Raw genomic sequence first — 16,837 nt, forward strand, 5'->3', positions numbered from 1 at the left:
AGAGATTTAGTTCACTTCCAGCTTGCTTTTTGCAACGGACCTATTTGTATTAGTTTTGTTTTTGGGTTTTTGTTTTGGGGTTTTTGTTTTGTTTTGTTTTTAAAGATTTTCCGGGTTACAGTTTAAAATTTAGTTCTGTGCTGGGACGGCTTTTCCTGTCAGGCAATAAATAGACCTTTTAATAATTTATTATATGTTTCAGCCATTTGCATGATCTTATGCAAAGGAGAGAAATGGAAATATTACATATCACGATGGAAAACAAATAGCAACCATTTATTAAAAGGTTTTTTTTGGCCTTTGAAAGAAAAGCAAATGAAATTTAAATATGCATTATTAGATACTTATTAATAGGTGTAGAATAAAAATGTATTCCTTCAGGCAGATCATGTCAGGCTCCGATTTGAAAACATTATTTGCATCTTTGTGGGAAGAGGTTGTGAGGTGGTAGACTTGGACTTTCTTAAATCTATTAGTATATTTTTAAGTCGGCTTATCACAGGAACCACTCAGCAATGCAAGGGTTCTCTTTTCCCAAAGGTTTATATCCACGGGTGTGAGGAGGCTTTTGAAAAATGGAATCTTATGTTTGCCTTTAGGATTCAGCACCGACTGTACAATAGACTGATATATTTACCAAGGGATCAGAAAAAGGCAAAATGCTTTCACAAAAAGACACACAAATTAATTTAAAATGTAGACGGCAAAGGATCTGGAAAGCATTAAACAAAAGACTCAGGTATGAACTCAACGTTACTATCAAAAGTTTATTCTTTAAATAAATAAATAAATATCTCCTGGTACGGGGAAACCATACATTTATACATCTAATGTATTTAAAAAAAATTCAAACATTAAGCACCTTTTATTAAAACAAAAAAAAAAAGTAAACGTTAAACTATAATAGACACTTTCAGATTTGTAGACCACCAATAGGGATCCCAGGCACCAAGTTCAGAGATGCATGAATGTACTTAAAAAAATAAAGCAGAACCATTTCCAACATTGATACAAAATACTTAACTATATTTTTTCAAAAAATATGGAGAGCCTACGTTTTAATGACACATTTAGCTCCTCCGGTTAATTACACTTAGAGGTACCATAGAAATCATAGGGTGAGTGATGACTTTTATTTCTCAAAAACAGAAGCGTTAAAAACATTGCCAGACAAACCAATCCAACTTTAAAATGTTAACATTAAACACATGGACGAGTATACACAGTATATTTACAGTGCCAGTAACTGGTGAATTTCATGTAATCATGACTTCAGCAGTTTCTAAAATCATGAGTTCTTCGTAAATTACAACACATATATATAAAAGCTTTATAAAATCCTTTTGACGTGTTTTGGCATGAGATACAGTCATTTTATCATACTCGAGGGCAGTCTATTTGGTGATTTGCACTACGGGGTAACAGAAAGGTCTCTGTCGTCTTTTCCTGAAGGCGAGGGTGAGATCGCTAAGTCCTCCTCTTCTTCGGAGCACTTGGCCGACGCCAGGGCCGAGCACTTGCAGTTGTGCGAGCTGCCCCTGTGCGAGCCGCTCTTGCCTTCCTTCTTGTGCTTGACGCGCCGGTTCTGGAACCAGATCTTGACCTGCTTCTCGGACAGGTTCAGGTAGGTGGCGATCTCGATGCGCCTCAGCCTGGAGAGGTACATGTTGGAGGCGAACTCGCGCTCCAGCTCCAGGAGCTGCGTGCTGGTGAAGGCCGTGCGCATTCGCTTGCTGCTGGGCAAATGGTTGGAGGCGCTGTCTGTGAAGACGAAGGAAGAAAGCAAGATAATACATGATTTCATGCCAGCATAGGTTAGGCGATTTTCAGGATTAGTCAAGATAAATCAACACGCTGCATGGGATTCTTCTTCTATTTAAAAAGCGCATCGTGAACCACAACACCATTTTTTGCTTTTCGCAAAGCAAACTTATCGTTTGATCTTCCGCGTCAGATGCAGGCAGTATTATAATATTTATATGATTACAAAAGAGGATTCTTTAAAAAATATAAAAATAAACTAGACCTGGATGGCTTAAGAACATTGGGAAACTAATGCATTACCTCAGTTATACATTTCTGACCGGCTGTCCATTTAAAAAAGTTTCTCCCGCAGTGGGAAATACCAGCGCGCTAAGACCGGCGAATGCTTTACTCACCCACGGAGATGCAGTGAAACTGTCTGGGGTCGGGCAGGGAATAGGCTGCCTGGTAGATGGCCGGCGCGTGAGCGACGCCGGAGCCGGAGGACGCCGCGTGCTGCCTGCCCAGGGGCGCGTGGCAGTACTGGGAGGAGAAGCCGGGGAAGGACGCCTTCAGCAGGGGGATGGCCGGAGGCGGCGGGTGCAGCTGGGAAGCGGTGACGCACAGCGGGCAGACGCACAGCAGCCCCGACTTGCGCGAGTGGCAGGAGCCCGAGGAGAGCCCCGGCAAGGGGTGCGACGGGTGCACGGCGTAGGGAAACAAGGGCGGCGCGCCCTCGTTCTTCTTGTCGCCGGTCTCCCTCAGGATCAAGGAGTCCACCAGGAAGGAGCGCGGCATGGCTGCGGGATCCTCCAGGCCCCCCCACCCCACCCCGAGCCGGCTGCTAGAGCGGGAGCCCGCCGGGTGCTGGCCAGTGGAGGAGTGGTGCTGAAAGCGCACGGCGCGGCCCTTTAAATAGGCTCCTTCGCCATGTGATGGCGACGCCGAGAGCGGCGCAAGGGCTCTCAATAGGCTTTTTGTGCCTTTTTTCCTTGGCTTTCACTCTGCACGCTTCCTCATTATTTCACTTGTTAACTAAATGAACTGCATAATGTACTCTATTCTTGTCAACCCCACCCACGCCGTAACAGGCGTCCTTTCCCCTCCTCTCCCTTTTTCGGGTTTATTTTCTCATTCTCCCTTCATTTATTATTCTTTTCTTTCTCTTCATTCTGTTCTTTTGCTTTCAGAGAAGCTTAGGCTATTTATGGTATTTATTCTGCGTTTTCACTTGCTTTGTGCCGGGACCATGGAACGTATTCCACCTCACCTGAATATTCCATTTGACCTCTTTTCTGCCCACCTGGGGGATCTCTCGCCTACCTCTGGTCTCCCTTCTGCCTTTATCGTTTAGATATCTTTTTAGTAATAATCTATCGGGATTCTTAAAACTTTCCTTCTCATCCTCCAGTTTTTCTGTCTCCCGTTTACCTTTCCATTCTTTCCTCTTATGGCTCATTGGCCTCACCTCTGTTTGCTTTTCCCAGTTCTCGAATTTTGAAACATTTGTCTTTGTTTGCTGGCTAATTCCCAGGATGAGATGTATTTCCTCTGAGCTAATGGCCGTTCTGTGCACTTTTCATAGACTTCTTCTTCTTCTTTTTCTTTTTCTTTTTTTTTTTTTTAGGGACAACAAAGAATAAAATAGCTGCATCGCTTTAATTCCTGATTCGGCCTGAGATGGCATTGCGAACTATTTATTAATTGCTGCTGCACTCTGCGATTAAATAGTTAATCTTTCCATAGTTAACTTCATACTGGATATGCAGAGCTGAAGGATTTGAATGCTTCACTTGGACTGCTGTTTTATCAAACAGATTTTTTTTTCATACAATTAAATTTTAGTATGTACGACTGGACGTAATTGTTATAGTCCCCTCATCTCACACAAACTGCACCTATTATTTCAAAAGCAATTGCAATATAAACAAAATAGAAGGCTCTGTTAAAAAAAACAACAGCATTATATATCAGTGTGTGTACACACAGGCTGATATATAGCGTTGCATTTCCTTTAACGAGCTCTTCTCAGACGTAGGTACATAGGTTTAAATTTTTTTAAACAAATTCAGAATTTATATGTCATTTATTAGAGTTACCTGTGCCATTGAGATATGAAAGCACTTTTTAAAAACCACGTAAGTCTACTGATAGGGCAAGACAGTTTTTCATGAATTACCGGTATTCTCTCAGACCACTTCATATAATTGTATTTTACAAAAGACTTAGCTAGACGTGAATAAATATTATTGTCTGTAAAAAGAAATCGCTTACTTGTATGTAGTTTTCAGCAAATGATCTGTCTTCCTTACTGGGAAGAAAAAATGACCGTCCTTACACTGAGACTATCTGAACTAGATACACTAAACCAATGCTGTGATTTCTCCCTTCCTATCTCAGCAATGTTACCTTGTAAACAAAAAGTCCATGCTCTTTTTGAATATACTCTAAGTATGCCTTTTTGGCCAACTTAAAAAAAAACCCTCACAAAGCCCTTAAAATAAAACAATAAAGTTGTTCAGTCTTGTTGATTAGAAGGACACCCATAAAAATCAGCAGAAGCATAATCAGAATGAAAACGATATTATTTTTCTGGAATATTATAGAAATACGAATTTGTCTACGAATTTATAATAACTATACTTTTTATGGTTTCCAGTCCAGGAAGACGTTAAAGCAAATGCGGTGCCTAAACTGCAACCGTGCCCAAAGTCCAGTTCAAAGAACTAAGGACCGGTACCGAGACAAGGACAAAATCCAGAACCGAACCAGGGTACAGGGGCTCTGCACCAGTCCTCTTTTTTAATCCGGGCTATGCACCAGTCGGAACACGCCTGTAAGCAAAGGGTTAATATCCAGTGAATGAACACCAAGCCAAAGCTACTGGGAAAGAATACCTAAAAAATAACCAGGGTTTTTTTTTTCAGCCGCTGGACCTTATTGAATGTCATTGAAGAACGTGTTGAATGCCAGATAAAGAGAGGCGAATTAAAGTGTGTGACAGCAGAGGATAAGCAAACACAAAGAGAACTCTGTCACACTTTGGGCAAAATCCGTGGGCTTTTTACCAAGCCTCTTCGCTATGATTGAATTAAGTAATAGGAAAACATTTTCTTTCAGTTTAGAGCCATTAGACAAAAACTTCAAAGCGAGTAACACTTTTTAATGTGCAGTCCGACAATGGAATCTATTTCGTGCGGAATTGTTTAAGAGATTTGTTGTGCAACCGTGGTTTGAAATACCCCAAACTGCAGTAAAACTGCAGTAAAACTATTTTAAATTTACACGAATATTTAATCTGACCGACTTGTGGGGTTTTGTTGAGTGTTTCATATTCTAAAATATATGACGTCTAGAACCATATCTTCAAAACGCAGCTTACAGCATTCTGCAGCTGTCGGTAATGTTCGTGCATAAGTCCCAAATGAGAAGCGAGGTAACAGTTAGTCGGAAGCGAATAACAATAAAAACACACATTTTCATTTCACTCATGTCCTTATACAAATAAAGGCTGGCTTTCTTCCTTCGCTATGTGTGGAGCAATTGCGCCTCTCTGCAGATATCGTTCTAACTAATAGCCGGGCACGGTACAAACTTAAAGCAAAATCGCTTCCGCAATATACATCCCCGGGTACACAACGTATACAAACTCGACCGTGCACACACGCACTCACAAACACACGATCCGGATGTGTGTGTGTGTGTCTAGCACTTTGTATTAAACCTGCATATACCCAGGAATCAAACTACCACTGCCACCAGTTCTTGGCAAAGGGTTTTTTTGGTTTTTTTTGTTTATTTGTTCACAGTGAGTACAACTGTTCTTGGCTCTTTCTTGTTAGTAATACAAGCATTGCCTTGCTCTTTCAAAGAATGCAAGTTGCGATTGTGGTATTTTCAGTTTATCAAACCTTTGCATGCTAAACAAAACAAAAAACTAGTGCCTGGCAATGGCTCGTCGTAAGTAGGGTATTTTAGTCTCAAAGTGGAGTGCAGGTCATTTGTTTCATAAAAGCCAGCAGGTAACTTTTGTTTGGGTAATGCCTGCAATTTTAGCACTATCACATTACATCTTTGTCATATCAGAAACCGGAGGCAGAGAGCACTGCCATCCCTCAGCCTGCTAACGAGACCGGCCGGGGCGTGCTGAGTGTACTGCCCTTTCGCTGTTACTAGACAGCATTTTTCAAAAAGTCAAGTTTAAAGTTAAGACACATAAAGACGAGAAACCGTTAAAAGCTTGTTTGTCTGTTTGTTTCTTTTAATAATTAGGCACTTTTTTTTTCGATTACACAAGTAGACGGTAGAACACTTAACGGGCTCTAAATAGCTCGTCAGTGGACTGCGTGTTTTATGTCAGAATGCGGAAAAACAGCAGAGGACAAACGTTTGATATGCTTGATACCTTCCGATGGATGAAAGAAAATATTGCAAGATATTAATTGCACTTTAAGCATTAATTGTATTAAGCATTTCCCCAATGGATACAATTAGTACCAATTGGTCCTACATTAGTTAACAGGGATCTTTATCAAATGCTCATATATTATTGTAATCCTCTAAATCATAAGAGGATTTTCCTCACATTTTGCTCTTTCTTTCCATTCCTTTGTGTCTTTTTCTTTTAATTCCGCCCCCCCCCCCCCAAACAGACACACACTTGAAAACATCACAATGAAAAATAGGGCGTATGCTCTAAGGTAGCCACTCTTAAATCATGGCTATATACTGGCCTCACAGGTTAATGAGATGGAGGGAATCTAGTCAACATGGCAGCATGCACTGCTGAACAGCGAGTGATACATGGTTCACTCCAGAATTTTCTTTTTCCTTTTTTTGCAACCTTAAAATGCGCAAAGAGAAGAGACAACCACATGTTTATACCTCAGATCCTGTACAGCCAGCGGTGGACCCAGTGAACCTTTTGTGATGCTCTGGTCTGGTAATGCAAGCTTCCAAATGTTTGTAAATAGAAAAGTGATGGAAGCTTGCAGATGAGCGCAGGGGCGCATTTTTAGCAATGGTCCAAAGTAGGCTGATACCCACATACCTATGGATGCCTAATATTGACCCCAATATTTTGAAATAGCTGCATTGTGAGTTGGTTTGTTCTCAAAATTCATCTATTTCTGCCTAGAAATAAGTACAGGTACTGGAGATGAGTGCTGTTGGATTTTCTAGGCATGCACTTTGTGTACATTCTATTTCCAGGGCCTGGGCATGTGGCGTACATGACTAAGATGACACCCAGGGCAAGAAAGTCAAACTTCACAAGGAGGGACCTGCTTCTCCAGCAGCTGTTCCTGTCATAGGATGGCCACCTATTTTCATATGGGCCAATACAGTAAAGTGCGCTCAGGCCGCGCACTGTTAGCCCCCGTTTGGACGCGCACTTTCGACGCACTATTTTTGTAATGCTCAGGCTTGTGAACCCTTGGCCGACGGGAGGATGGTGTACCTTTCGGAGGATCCGTAGGTTCTCTCGTCGGGAGGCGAGGCAGAGCAGAAGATGGGACCAGCTGACCCTTGGCACTGGGAACTGGGGCAGCTGCGGAGACGGATGAAGAGACGAGAAGAGGAGCTGTGTCTTCACCCCTGGAAGTCTGTGGTTCCCCCAGGAGGAGCCCGTAGGGACCCAGACCGCTGGGACTTAGGTGGACCTTTGAAAGGTCAGGTGTCGGTGCAAGGGCTGACTGGAGCTTCGCCCTGGAAGCCTGCGGTCCCCCCGGGAGGAGCCCATAGGGACCCAGGCCGCTGGGACTTAGGTGGGCCCTTGGAGACGGTAGTCTTGAAGAAGTCCTAGGTCGAGTGCCAGAGGGTCGTCACTCACCAGTCCGAAGTTGTGCACCAGAGAATCACCGCTTGCCAATCCGAAGTCATACGCCAGAGAATCACCGTAAGCCAATCCGAAGTCGTTCACCAGAGAATCACCGTAAGCCAATCCAAAGTCAGGAATCGGGAACGCCAAGACGGAACAGGATCCAAAGCTCAAGAGACTCACTGAAGCAAACAGACTAGACAGCGCTGGAGGAACTTGCCAAGTCACTGGACGAACAGAGGAAGTCTCCTTATATACTTCCCCTGCTTAGGCTGCTGAGGAACAGGTGAGGCTTGTTAAAGGGATCAAGTCCCTTTAAATCAGTGGAGGAGGCGCGGCCTTGCGCCTAAGGATGGCGGCGGCCATCTTGGACTTTTCCCCGTGGAGGAGAGACGCCGGAGAGATGCCGCTGGAGCCGCGAGGGAGGAGCAGGACGGCTCCCCCTGCAGCGATCAGCACCGGAGGCCGTGTGGGAGTGACGGCCTGGTTCAGAGCCCTCCCCCGGGGGCTCCCTCAGCAAGGGGCACCGCGGACAAGGTAGGGGGCTGTGGAACACAACAATTTTTAACCCTTATACAGTAAGGGGTAATAGCGTGTGGAAAATGCTTGTCCAACCCCCCCCCCGAAACTAATAGCACCAGCAACATGCAAATGCATGTTGATGAGCCTATTAGTTAGTCCCGCGCGATACAGAAAGTAAAATGTGCAGCCAAGCCGCACATTTTACTTTCAGAAATTAACGCCTGCCAAAGGCAGGCGTTAATTTCGGCTGGCACCAGGAAAGTGTACAGAAAATCAGAAAAACTGCTTTTCTGTACACCCTCCGACTTCATATTATAGTGATATTAAGTCGGAGGCCCCAAAGATTAAAAAAAAAAAATCTGCCCACGGCCCATGGGTTGGAAAACGGACTCTCAATTTTGTCGGCGTCCGTTTCCAAACCCATGGCTGTCAGCAGGTTCAACAACCGACGCCGGTAAAATTAAGCATTGGCTGTCAAACCCACTGATAACTGCCGCTTCTGTCAATAAGGAGGCGCTAGGGACGCGCTAGTGTCCCTAGTGCCTCCTTTTTACTGCGAGCCCTCATTTGCATACCTTGGCTTACTGAATCGCACACCCAGGAGAGTGGCCTGGGCATGGGACAGGGGTGCGGGCACTTGCCGGCTCTCTTGTGAGGTTTACTGTACCGGTCCGGCAGTCTGATAGGGGTGTGCAAACACATTTTTTGTTTTTTTCATTATTTTTCATTTAATTTTGTGTTTATTTAATTTTTTCTTTTGCTTTGATTTGTTTATTAGAAACAAAACTAAAAAGAAAAGAAAAAAATAAAGAAAAGAAAAGAAAATTTAAAAGAATGTTGGATCAATCCCACTGCATAAATAAATCCCTTTCAGGTCCTCCCTTGATTCCTCTGACCTCCCCAATCATCTTACCTCAAGTTTTCTTTCTTCTTGGGACAGAAGTGATCTCTGGAAGTGATGTGCATTCAGTTGAAATAAATGCAAAAAATGCAACAAATGGGCCATTTTCTGTTCATTCCAAATGGCGTGAACTGAAAATGGCCTCCCAGAAAAATACCCCCGATATTTTTTGAGTACTTTTCAATTCATGTCATTTTTTTAAAAAAAGTGAGCCTCCTGCGGCCCTGGAAACCTCCTCTCCCCCAGCAAAATGTGAACCCAGGGCCTGCTGTATGTAGGGTGACCAGCTGCTCGGTTTTTGACCAGACAGCCTGGTTTTGCAGCCTGCTGCACAGTGTCCCGTTACAAGGATAACCGGACACTGTAAAACCCGGTCAGGCAGGGCCAGGGCCAATCAGTGGTGGCAGCCTGGCAGCGCTCCAGTCATCTGCCTGTTTTCAGGGCTCGGTTTGACTCTCCTCCCCCTCTGCCTCTCCCACAGTTGTTTCTGCCTCACACTGTCCTCCTGGGAGTCGCAGAGGAAGAGGAGAGTTGAACTGAGCCCCAAAGATAGGCAGGAAGATTCTGCCTAGCAAAAAAAAAATCTATGCTCAATTTAAAAGGGAAAATAAAAGGGGGATGGGGGGGGGGGGGGGAGGGTGGCTGAGGCGGCTGCCCTCACCCCCAGCCACCTAAGTTTCCAGTCCTACTCCATAGAAAAGTTGGCTACCCTTGCTGTATGACCTTACACCAAAACGGTGTAAGGTCATACATTTGAGGAAGGTGCCATAATGAAGTTACTACAGCACTGCCCTCCAGGCAGACGGTGCCATTTTTAAAGGACTGGGACCTGGGCGGAAATGAATGGGCATCGCTGTAGCCCTGTATCACTTAGGACAGGGGAATAAGGTACGTGGAGGTCAGGGTGGACGATCCTCAACCCTGGCCTATTGAAATGGGGCAGACCCGAGCAAGCCCTAGCTGGGCTAGGCCCAGGACTGAGCCTCGGCCTGGGCCAGATTCATTTTGTGGGACATGAGTAAGGATCAAAGTGGCCTGAGAGGCCCTGGCTGGGTCCCAATTTCACATTTTGCTGGGTGAGTAGCAGTTTCCACAGTAACAGCGAGCCAGTTTTTTTTGTCAATCATTTTTTTTTTGTTTGTTTGTTTTGCGTTTCTTTTTTCTGTTTAATTATTTGGGGGTTTGGCAAATAACCTCCTCCCCCCCCCCCCCCAAAAAAAAAAATTTAATTTAATGAAAAATCCCCTCCCCGCTTCTGTAATCAAAAAATGAATTGAAATAAAACATTTGGGGTTGCACATCCCTAATCTCTAGCCGTTCCTGCCCTACCAGTATTACAACTGTAAATGGCACTGGTAGACAGAGGCCAGCACAGTTATCCATTTATTCCATACAAGAAAAGTCTGGCAAATAGTCTCGTTGGGGCTGCAGGCATCTAATCTCCGCAAGGCTGCTCTGAGAAGGATTCTGTGCTACTCTGCTACAGTTTTCAGTGTGACAGCCCATGGCTCCTCGCATTTAGCCGCATTGCAATACATAGGGAGTGCTCTTCTTTGATTAAATAATAGAGTCAATAATTCCCAAGGTTTAACGCCCACAAAAGATTTAATTAAGGTGAGAAGAGGAAAGAGAAAAAAGGGCTAAGCAGCCATCTTCTGCCCACGTGCAGGCCGATGCAATACAGTGCGCTCAGCCGAGCGCAGTTTAACCCGTGGTTGGAAGCGGGATTTGGGCATGCGTCCCCAATCCCTTATACTATAAGGGGATTAGCACATCTAAAACGCGCATCCAACCCTTCTCCTCCCCCCCCCCCCCATGAAGCTAATAGCGCTCATCACATGCAAATGCATGTTGATGAGGCCATTAACTATTCTCTCCCGATTCAAAAGAAAATGTGTGCCTGATGCGCACATTTACCCTCAGAAATTAACGCCTGCCCAGAACAGGCATTCATTTCTGAGCAGCCCAAAAAGTGTACAGAAAAGCAGAAAAATACTGCTTTTTTGTACTTCCTCTGACTTAATATCATGGCAATATTAAGTCGGAGGAACAAAAAGGACGAGAATGTTTTTAAATAAATAAATAAATAAATAAATAAATGTGCCGGCGGTCAGGTTAGGAAAAGGGGTGCTCAATTAATGAGTGTCCGTTTTCCTAACCCACTGACACCCACCTATCCTGGGTGCCCATTGCCAAGGAGGCGCTAGGGGTGCAAATTTGTCCCTAGCACCCCTTTTTTAGCACAACCTTTCTTTTAAATATTCGATCGTGTGCCTTGGAGAGGTGGCTGGATGCGCATTAGGAAAGCGGGCAGTCAAAAAGGTAAGCACCCATTTTCTGTGAGATTTATTAAATCGGCCTGTTGGTGTATACAAAGTTATGTGCCTTTTCATATAATTTCTAGGCTTTATGAAATAGTTTATCAATAAAAATTAAGGTGCTGTAGAATTTTTCTCAGTTTATGAAAGCCATTAAAACATAGCTAATTAAACAGACATTTGGAGCTTGATTCTCTCAAATGCTTAAGATATTTTGGTTATTTTCTGTGGTAATTTGGTTTTATATTATCATATTTTTTGGTTATCATGTAGTTTTATTGTTATTTTATGATGATTGTTTTCCTAATTTTATTTAATAATTTTTTAATGAAATGTATTTTATATTTATGTTATTTTGTTGTTCTTGATTGTTTTTATTTATATTGTACCACACTTTTGTGATCATTTTTAGCATGTAACAAAATCTTCTGTTAATCTGTTACTTCTGGCTCATTGTGTAGTCAGACCTGAGATGTATTACAACTAGTATAGATCATGCAGAGGTAAGAAATGGCAAAATGCCATCTTACCCAGCCTAAATCACTCTGACACCTTTGTGTTTACATGGACCAGGGTCTCAGAGGCTCCATGGCAGATATATTACTTTCTTGCCACAGATGCAGCAGGCAGGCATGGGAGAAGGGAGAAAGACTTCAAAGAGAGGAGGGAATAGAGGATGGAGAGGAGAAAAAGGTGGTGGGTGGAAAGGATACAGCCCACCCAAAGTTTGCCTGGACCAAAACTACCTGTCAGACAGGCCCACATAATAGATACTTTCCCTATAACGAAATAAAAAGGATCCTTGCATGTTCATGCATAAGCACCGGAAGGGCTCACTCCTGAGTGTAATGGAAGCGGACCCTTGTTGCTGTGGTGTGGTTGGCACAGCCTAGGGATCAAACCCCCTAGGCCTACACCGGCAGCTAGTGGATGAACACTGGGATGAGACTGGTCAGGAGCTTCACCTTTACCAGAACTTTTACCCACAGACTGAACCCTTGGGTTCCAGGGGCCAGCAAGACTTAGGCAAGGATCTCTTGAGGTATAGTGTGATAGAGAATCCATCACCAGGCTAGGGTTAGTGATATATGGCAAGCAAGAGTGGTTGAGGACCAAGCTAGGGTCAGTGGCAGGTGGCAAGTAAGAGTGGTTGAGGTCCAGCTAGTGTCAATAGTAGAAGTCAGTCTGAAAAGGAGCCAGGAGTGAGACAAGAGGGACTGACAGAGCAAAGAGTAACTGGCAAGATAAGGACAGGCTGGACTGGAGAGACAAGGCGAAGTAGACAAGGCAAGGATGAGCAGGAAATACTGAGGCAACACACACTGCAAGAGAGGAGACCCGTTGCTGAGGTGCTCTCTTGTTGTGGAGCTCCTGTTTAAATAGCCCGGTAGGACTAATGTCATCCAGGGGTGACACTGGAGAGTTCCCGCTGTGGGGCCTAGTTAAAGTACATAGGCATGTGTGTGCACAGCATTGGCATTCAGAAGCAGCAGGTGGTGTCCTGGGACTAGGCATGGCATTGAGTAAGATCAGTCGCAGGAGGCCCCCACAACTGGCTGAAACATAAGACTGAGAAGTGAGAAGTTTCAGCTGTGAGGCTACAAGGGTTCAGCCATGCATGACATGTCTCACCTCATTAGAGGAGCTAAAACAGAGTCTTACTAAATCATCTGAGTTATGGCCAGAAAGCACCCACAAGAAACTATAGCAAGTCCACAAAAAAGGTCCTCAGGCCTATATAGGCCATGGCCAACTGAGTTGTGTTGAAGGCAGTTTTTGACTACTAAAGTACTTTGCCTTCATTTTAATTGTTAGGCATGTGTAGATAATCATAAGCTCTGCTTCAAAATTTTCAGAAGTAAGCACATACCTGTCAGGTAGGCTTAGTGGAATGGCATCTGGCAAGGGTGCCCTTCTACAAAAGCCCAGTTTCTTCTCGGAGGAGGTGAACTCCTTACGTGCTGTGATCAGCAAATATGAAAAGTCTTTGTTCGTCATTACCTCAATAAAATATAATATATACCAGAAACAAAAAATCTGGAGGGTTTCACACAAAATCTTAATTGTATATACTACCATAACAGAGAGGTAGAAGAAAAGAAATGGCTTCACCTTTGTTAGTGAATCGCCCAACAGCAGGCTACAACTGAACAGCAGATCTCTACTAAGCATACCTCACATCCTTTACAACTCTATTACTGCCTTTGCCTCTGCCACTTCCACTAGAAGACTGCGTCCTGCATCCTCTGCCCCCTTTATTTATTTATTTATTATTTTTTTTTTTATATACCGATGTTCCTGTAAAGAATACATATCGCACTGGTTTACAAGGAACTGAACAGTCACCTCCAGGGCGGAAATACATTAAAACAGTCGCCTCAAGGCAGAATACATTAACACAAGTATACAGGAAAACTATTAAAGAGAACTTTCATAAACTCAATTAATTTCATAAACTCAATTAAGAAAAAAAAGAGGCCTTTGTGCAAAGGCCTCTTTTTTTCTAGCTACTCCAGGGTTTGGCCCCTTGCCACGTCTCATGTGGACCAGTTGTTCTCCAACTTATTAGCCATTTCCCTAGAAAAGCCTCCTTTTTCTTGTGACTTCCAAGATGCTATCTATCATATCCCTCGCCTCCTCTCCTGCAGGGTGCCCGGATCCTAGTGGCCTATACAGGGTCATTGTTGTTATCTGTTTTCCTGCTCTGTGCAAATGATCACTGTACTGTCCCCCTCTCCCCCCAGCCCCCTCCCCAAACCCCTGTGGATTCTAAAGAAGCCTTTCTGAGTTTCTCTTTTTATTCTAGCAATAACTTTTTGTGCCTGAACATCATTTACAGGTGCAGTGAGATTAGAGTAAGGTGACCAGATTTCTGGTGGGCTAATATGGGACATTTGTTTTCCCTGTAATGTCAATAATGGGCCCATTGTTCATTTGCAGGGAGGAGTGGTTCTCTGGTGGCCTTGTCCCCATGGAAAAATGTAGTAATCTATTCTCAAAATATACCTTAAAGCACATTCTTTGAATTTTGCAGACACTAAATATTTCAACCCCAATACAAAGCCTCAGAGCTGGTGGGTATGTCCTACATACAAGAGAATTAATTATATACCAGAAAAATTCAAATTAGCCAACAAATCCAGCTGTTCTCAACATGTAAATTCTGAAAACAAAAATTCCGAATAAGTGACACAAAGAAAACAAACAATGTGAATTCTGTGTGGGAGACATGTACCGGTCAGAGACTTTGAACTGGATCCCAGGATATTTTGCACCAGTACCAGCACAAGGGTATTTATTAGGCACCCTAGGTGAACTTCCCCTCATAGCCCCACCGCACACAATTTAAAATTATGAATTTATAATTACAGATTTTACATGAAAAAGGACATTCAAAGTACTGTCTTCTGAAATAAAAATATCACTTACAACAACATGTATATAATATTTACAGGTACTGATCTGGTGCCAACCAAAAAACCCTGCAAAAAAAGCAAAAAAGATACTTGGAACCATTATGGTATTAGGCCTGTTGTAGCACATGTTGGGTGTGGGACTGGTCTTGAGAAAGCCACGAGTAAATTGAATTATAATTACAATATAGTAAACATTCCCTACCAAAAAAGCACTAAATGCCAGTGCTCAAACCAGTCATAACCCTACCTAGGAAAAAGCTACACTGCAAATATTACACCAAGCCCTAAAACACAAATACATCTCCTAGGAAAACTGAAGAAGCCAAGTTGCTATAGATCCCTATACTGAAGCTACACATTAGCAGGCTACCTCACCTCGGTCGCACATGCTAAGCACAGACAGATTCTCACCAAATGCAGAATAAAGAGGCCATAAAGTATAAACAGAAGTATGCAGGCAAAAACTGAACTGGAAACCGCAACAGGCCAAATTCTGGGGTCATTGTACTAAGCCCTGTATTAAGACTGTATGCTGAAATTCAGTTTTGTAATGCAGGTGTCAAAAAAAATTATTACTCTGATGCAGTAAACAAATTGGGGCGAATTTTCAAAGGCCCGCGCGCGGATTTACGCGCGCAGGGCCCTCGCGTGCCGGCGCGCCTATTTTGCATAGGCCACCAGCGCGCGTAAAGTCCCGGGACGCGCGTAAGTCCCGGGGCTTCCTGTCGGGGGCGTGTCGGGGGGCATGTCGGGGGGGCATGTCGGATGACGGGCGTTTAGGGGCGGGGTGCGGCGTTTCGGGGGCGGCGATGTGGGCGTGGTTTTGGCCCGGGGGCGTTCCGGGGGTGTGGCCGCGTCCTCCGGAACAGCCCCCGGGACCGGACCACGGAGCGGGGCAGCCGGACGACGCGCGCAAAGTTACGCCTGCTGAAAGCAGGCGTAACTTTGCCGACAAAGGTAAGGGGGGGGGGTTTAGATAGGGCCGGGGGGGTGGGTTAGGTAGGGGAAGGGAGGGCAAAAGAAAGTTCCCTCCGAGGCCGCTCCGAAATCGGAGTGGCCTCGGAGGGAACAGGCAGCGCCCGCTGGGCTCGGCGCGCGCATGTTGCACAAATGTGCACCCCCTTGCGCGCGCCGACCCCGGATTTTATAAGATACGCGCGGATACGCGCGTATCTTATAAAATCCAGCGTACTTTTGTTCGCGTCTGCTGCGCGAACAAAAGTACGCGCTCGCGCAAGGTTTTAAAATCTGCCCCATTGTATGCCAGTACATCGGGAGTTAAAAATGTGCACATAAACCTTTCAGCACAGGCTGATCACACATTTTAACTCAGGTGATGAGGGAAGTCTCTCAGTCAGGATTTATATCAAGGGCGGCCACCTCCAGCCCTCGAGAGCCACAAAGAGACCAGGTTTTGGGGATATCCACAATGTATATGCATGAGATAAATTTTCATAGAATAGAGGCAGTGCACCAAACCTATCTCATGCATATTCATTGTGGATATCCTGAAAACCTGGCCTGTGTGTGTGGCTCTTGAGGACTGGAATTGGTCACCCCTGATTTTTATGTATAAAACATGATTCATGTGCACAACAATGATTTCAACCCAGAAAACATTTTTTTGTGCATATAAAATCATATTGATGTGCAGAAAACATGCTTTGTGTATGCAAAACATGTTTTCTGCACATGAATTCCTGGCACCACAACTCCTGCTTCTGTCCATAGATTAACACCTGCATTGGAAATTATACTCCACCTCTGACCAGGAGTAACATTTCCAGTGCTAAGAAAAAATGAATTAAGCCAGCATCCTTCTCTATATTGGAAGATAATAGCTAACATCTTCATTAGAATGGGCTTTCCAAGTGAGGGCACTAAGCAATAAGCAGAGTTTTACATACATATTTTTTGTACACAAATCGTCTTGCTGCATCAAGAGTACAATTAGTGGATTAAAAATGTGCATACAACTGTGGGTATAACTGTAATCTGCTAAGTGTACATTATTACACTGGGCTCTCTGTATGCAATGCAACAGACGAAAAATATAAACATCACCATTCCTCATAACACATCAAACAATAAAATCAAGAAATATAAAACATCAATCACA

The 16,837-nt window shown here is 44.0% G+C and overlaps 1 protein-coding gene across 1 annotated transcript; it reads right to left on the reverse strand.

The window, feature by feature from the left end:
* Positions 1-1,411: 1,411 nt before the first annotated feature.
* Positions 1,412-2,541, reverse strand: LOC115082389 (GS homeobox 1-like). The gene is made up of 2 exons (XM_029586611.1): positions 2,160-2,541; positions 1,412-1,761 (listed from the first exon to the last, which is right to left on the reverse strand). The coding sequence occupies exons 1-2, from the start codon at positions 2,539-2,541 to the stop codon at positions 1,412-1,414; spliced, it is 732 nt and encodes a 243-aa protein (XP_029442471.1).
* Positions 2,542-16,837: the final 14,296 nt, after the last annotated feature.

This window comes from Rhinatrema bivittatum, unplaced genomic scaffold (assembly GCF_901001135.1).
Source record: "Rhinatrema bivittatum unplaced genomic scaffold, aRhiBiv1.1, whole genome shotgun sequence".
NCBI lineage: Eukaryota > Metazoa > Chordata > Amphibia > Gymnophiona > Rhinatrematidae > Rhinatrema > Rhinatrema bivittatum.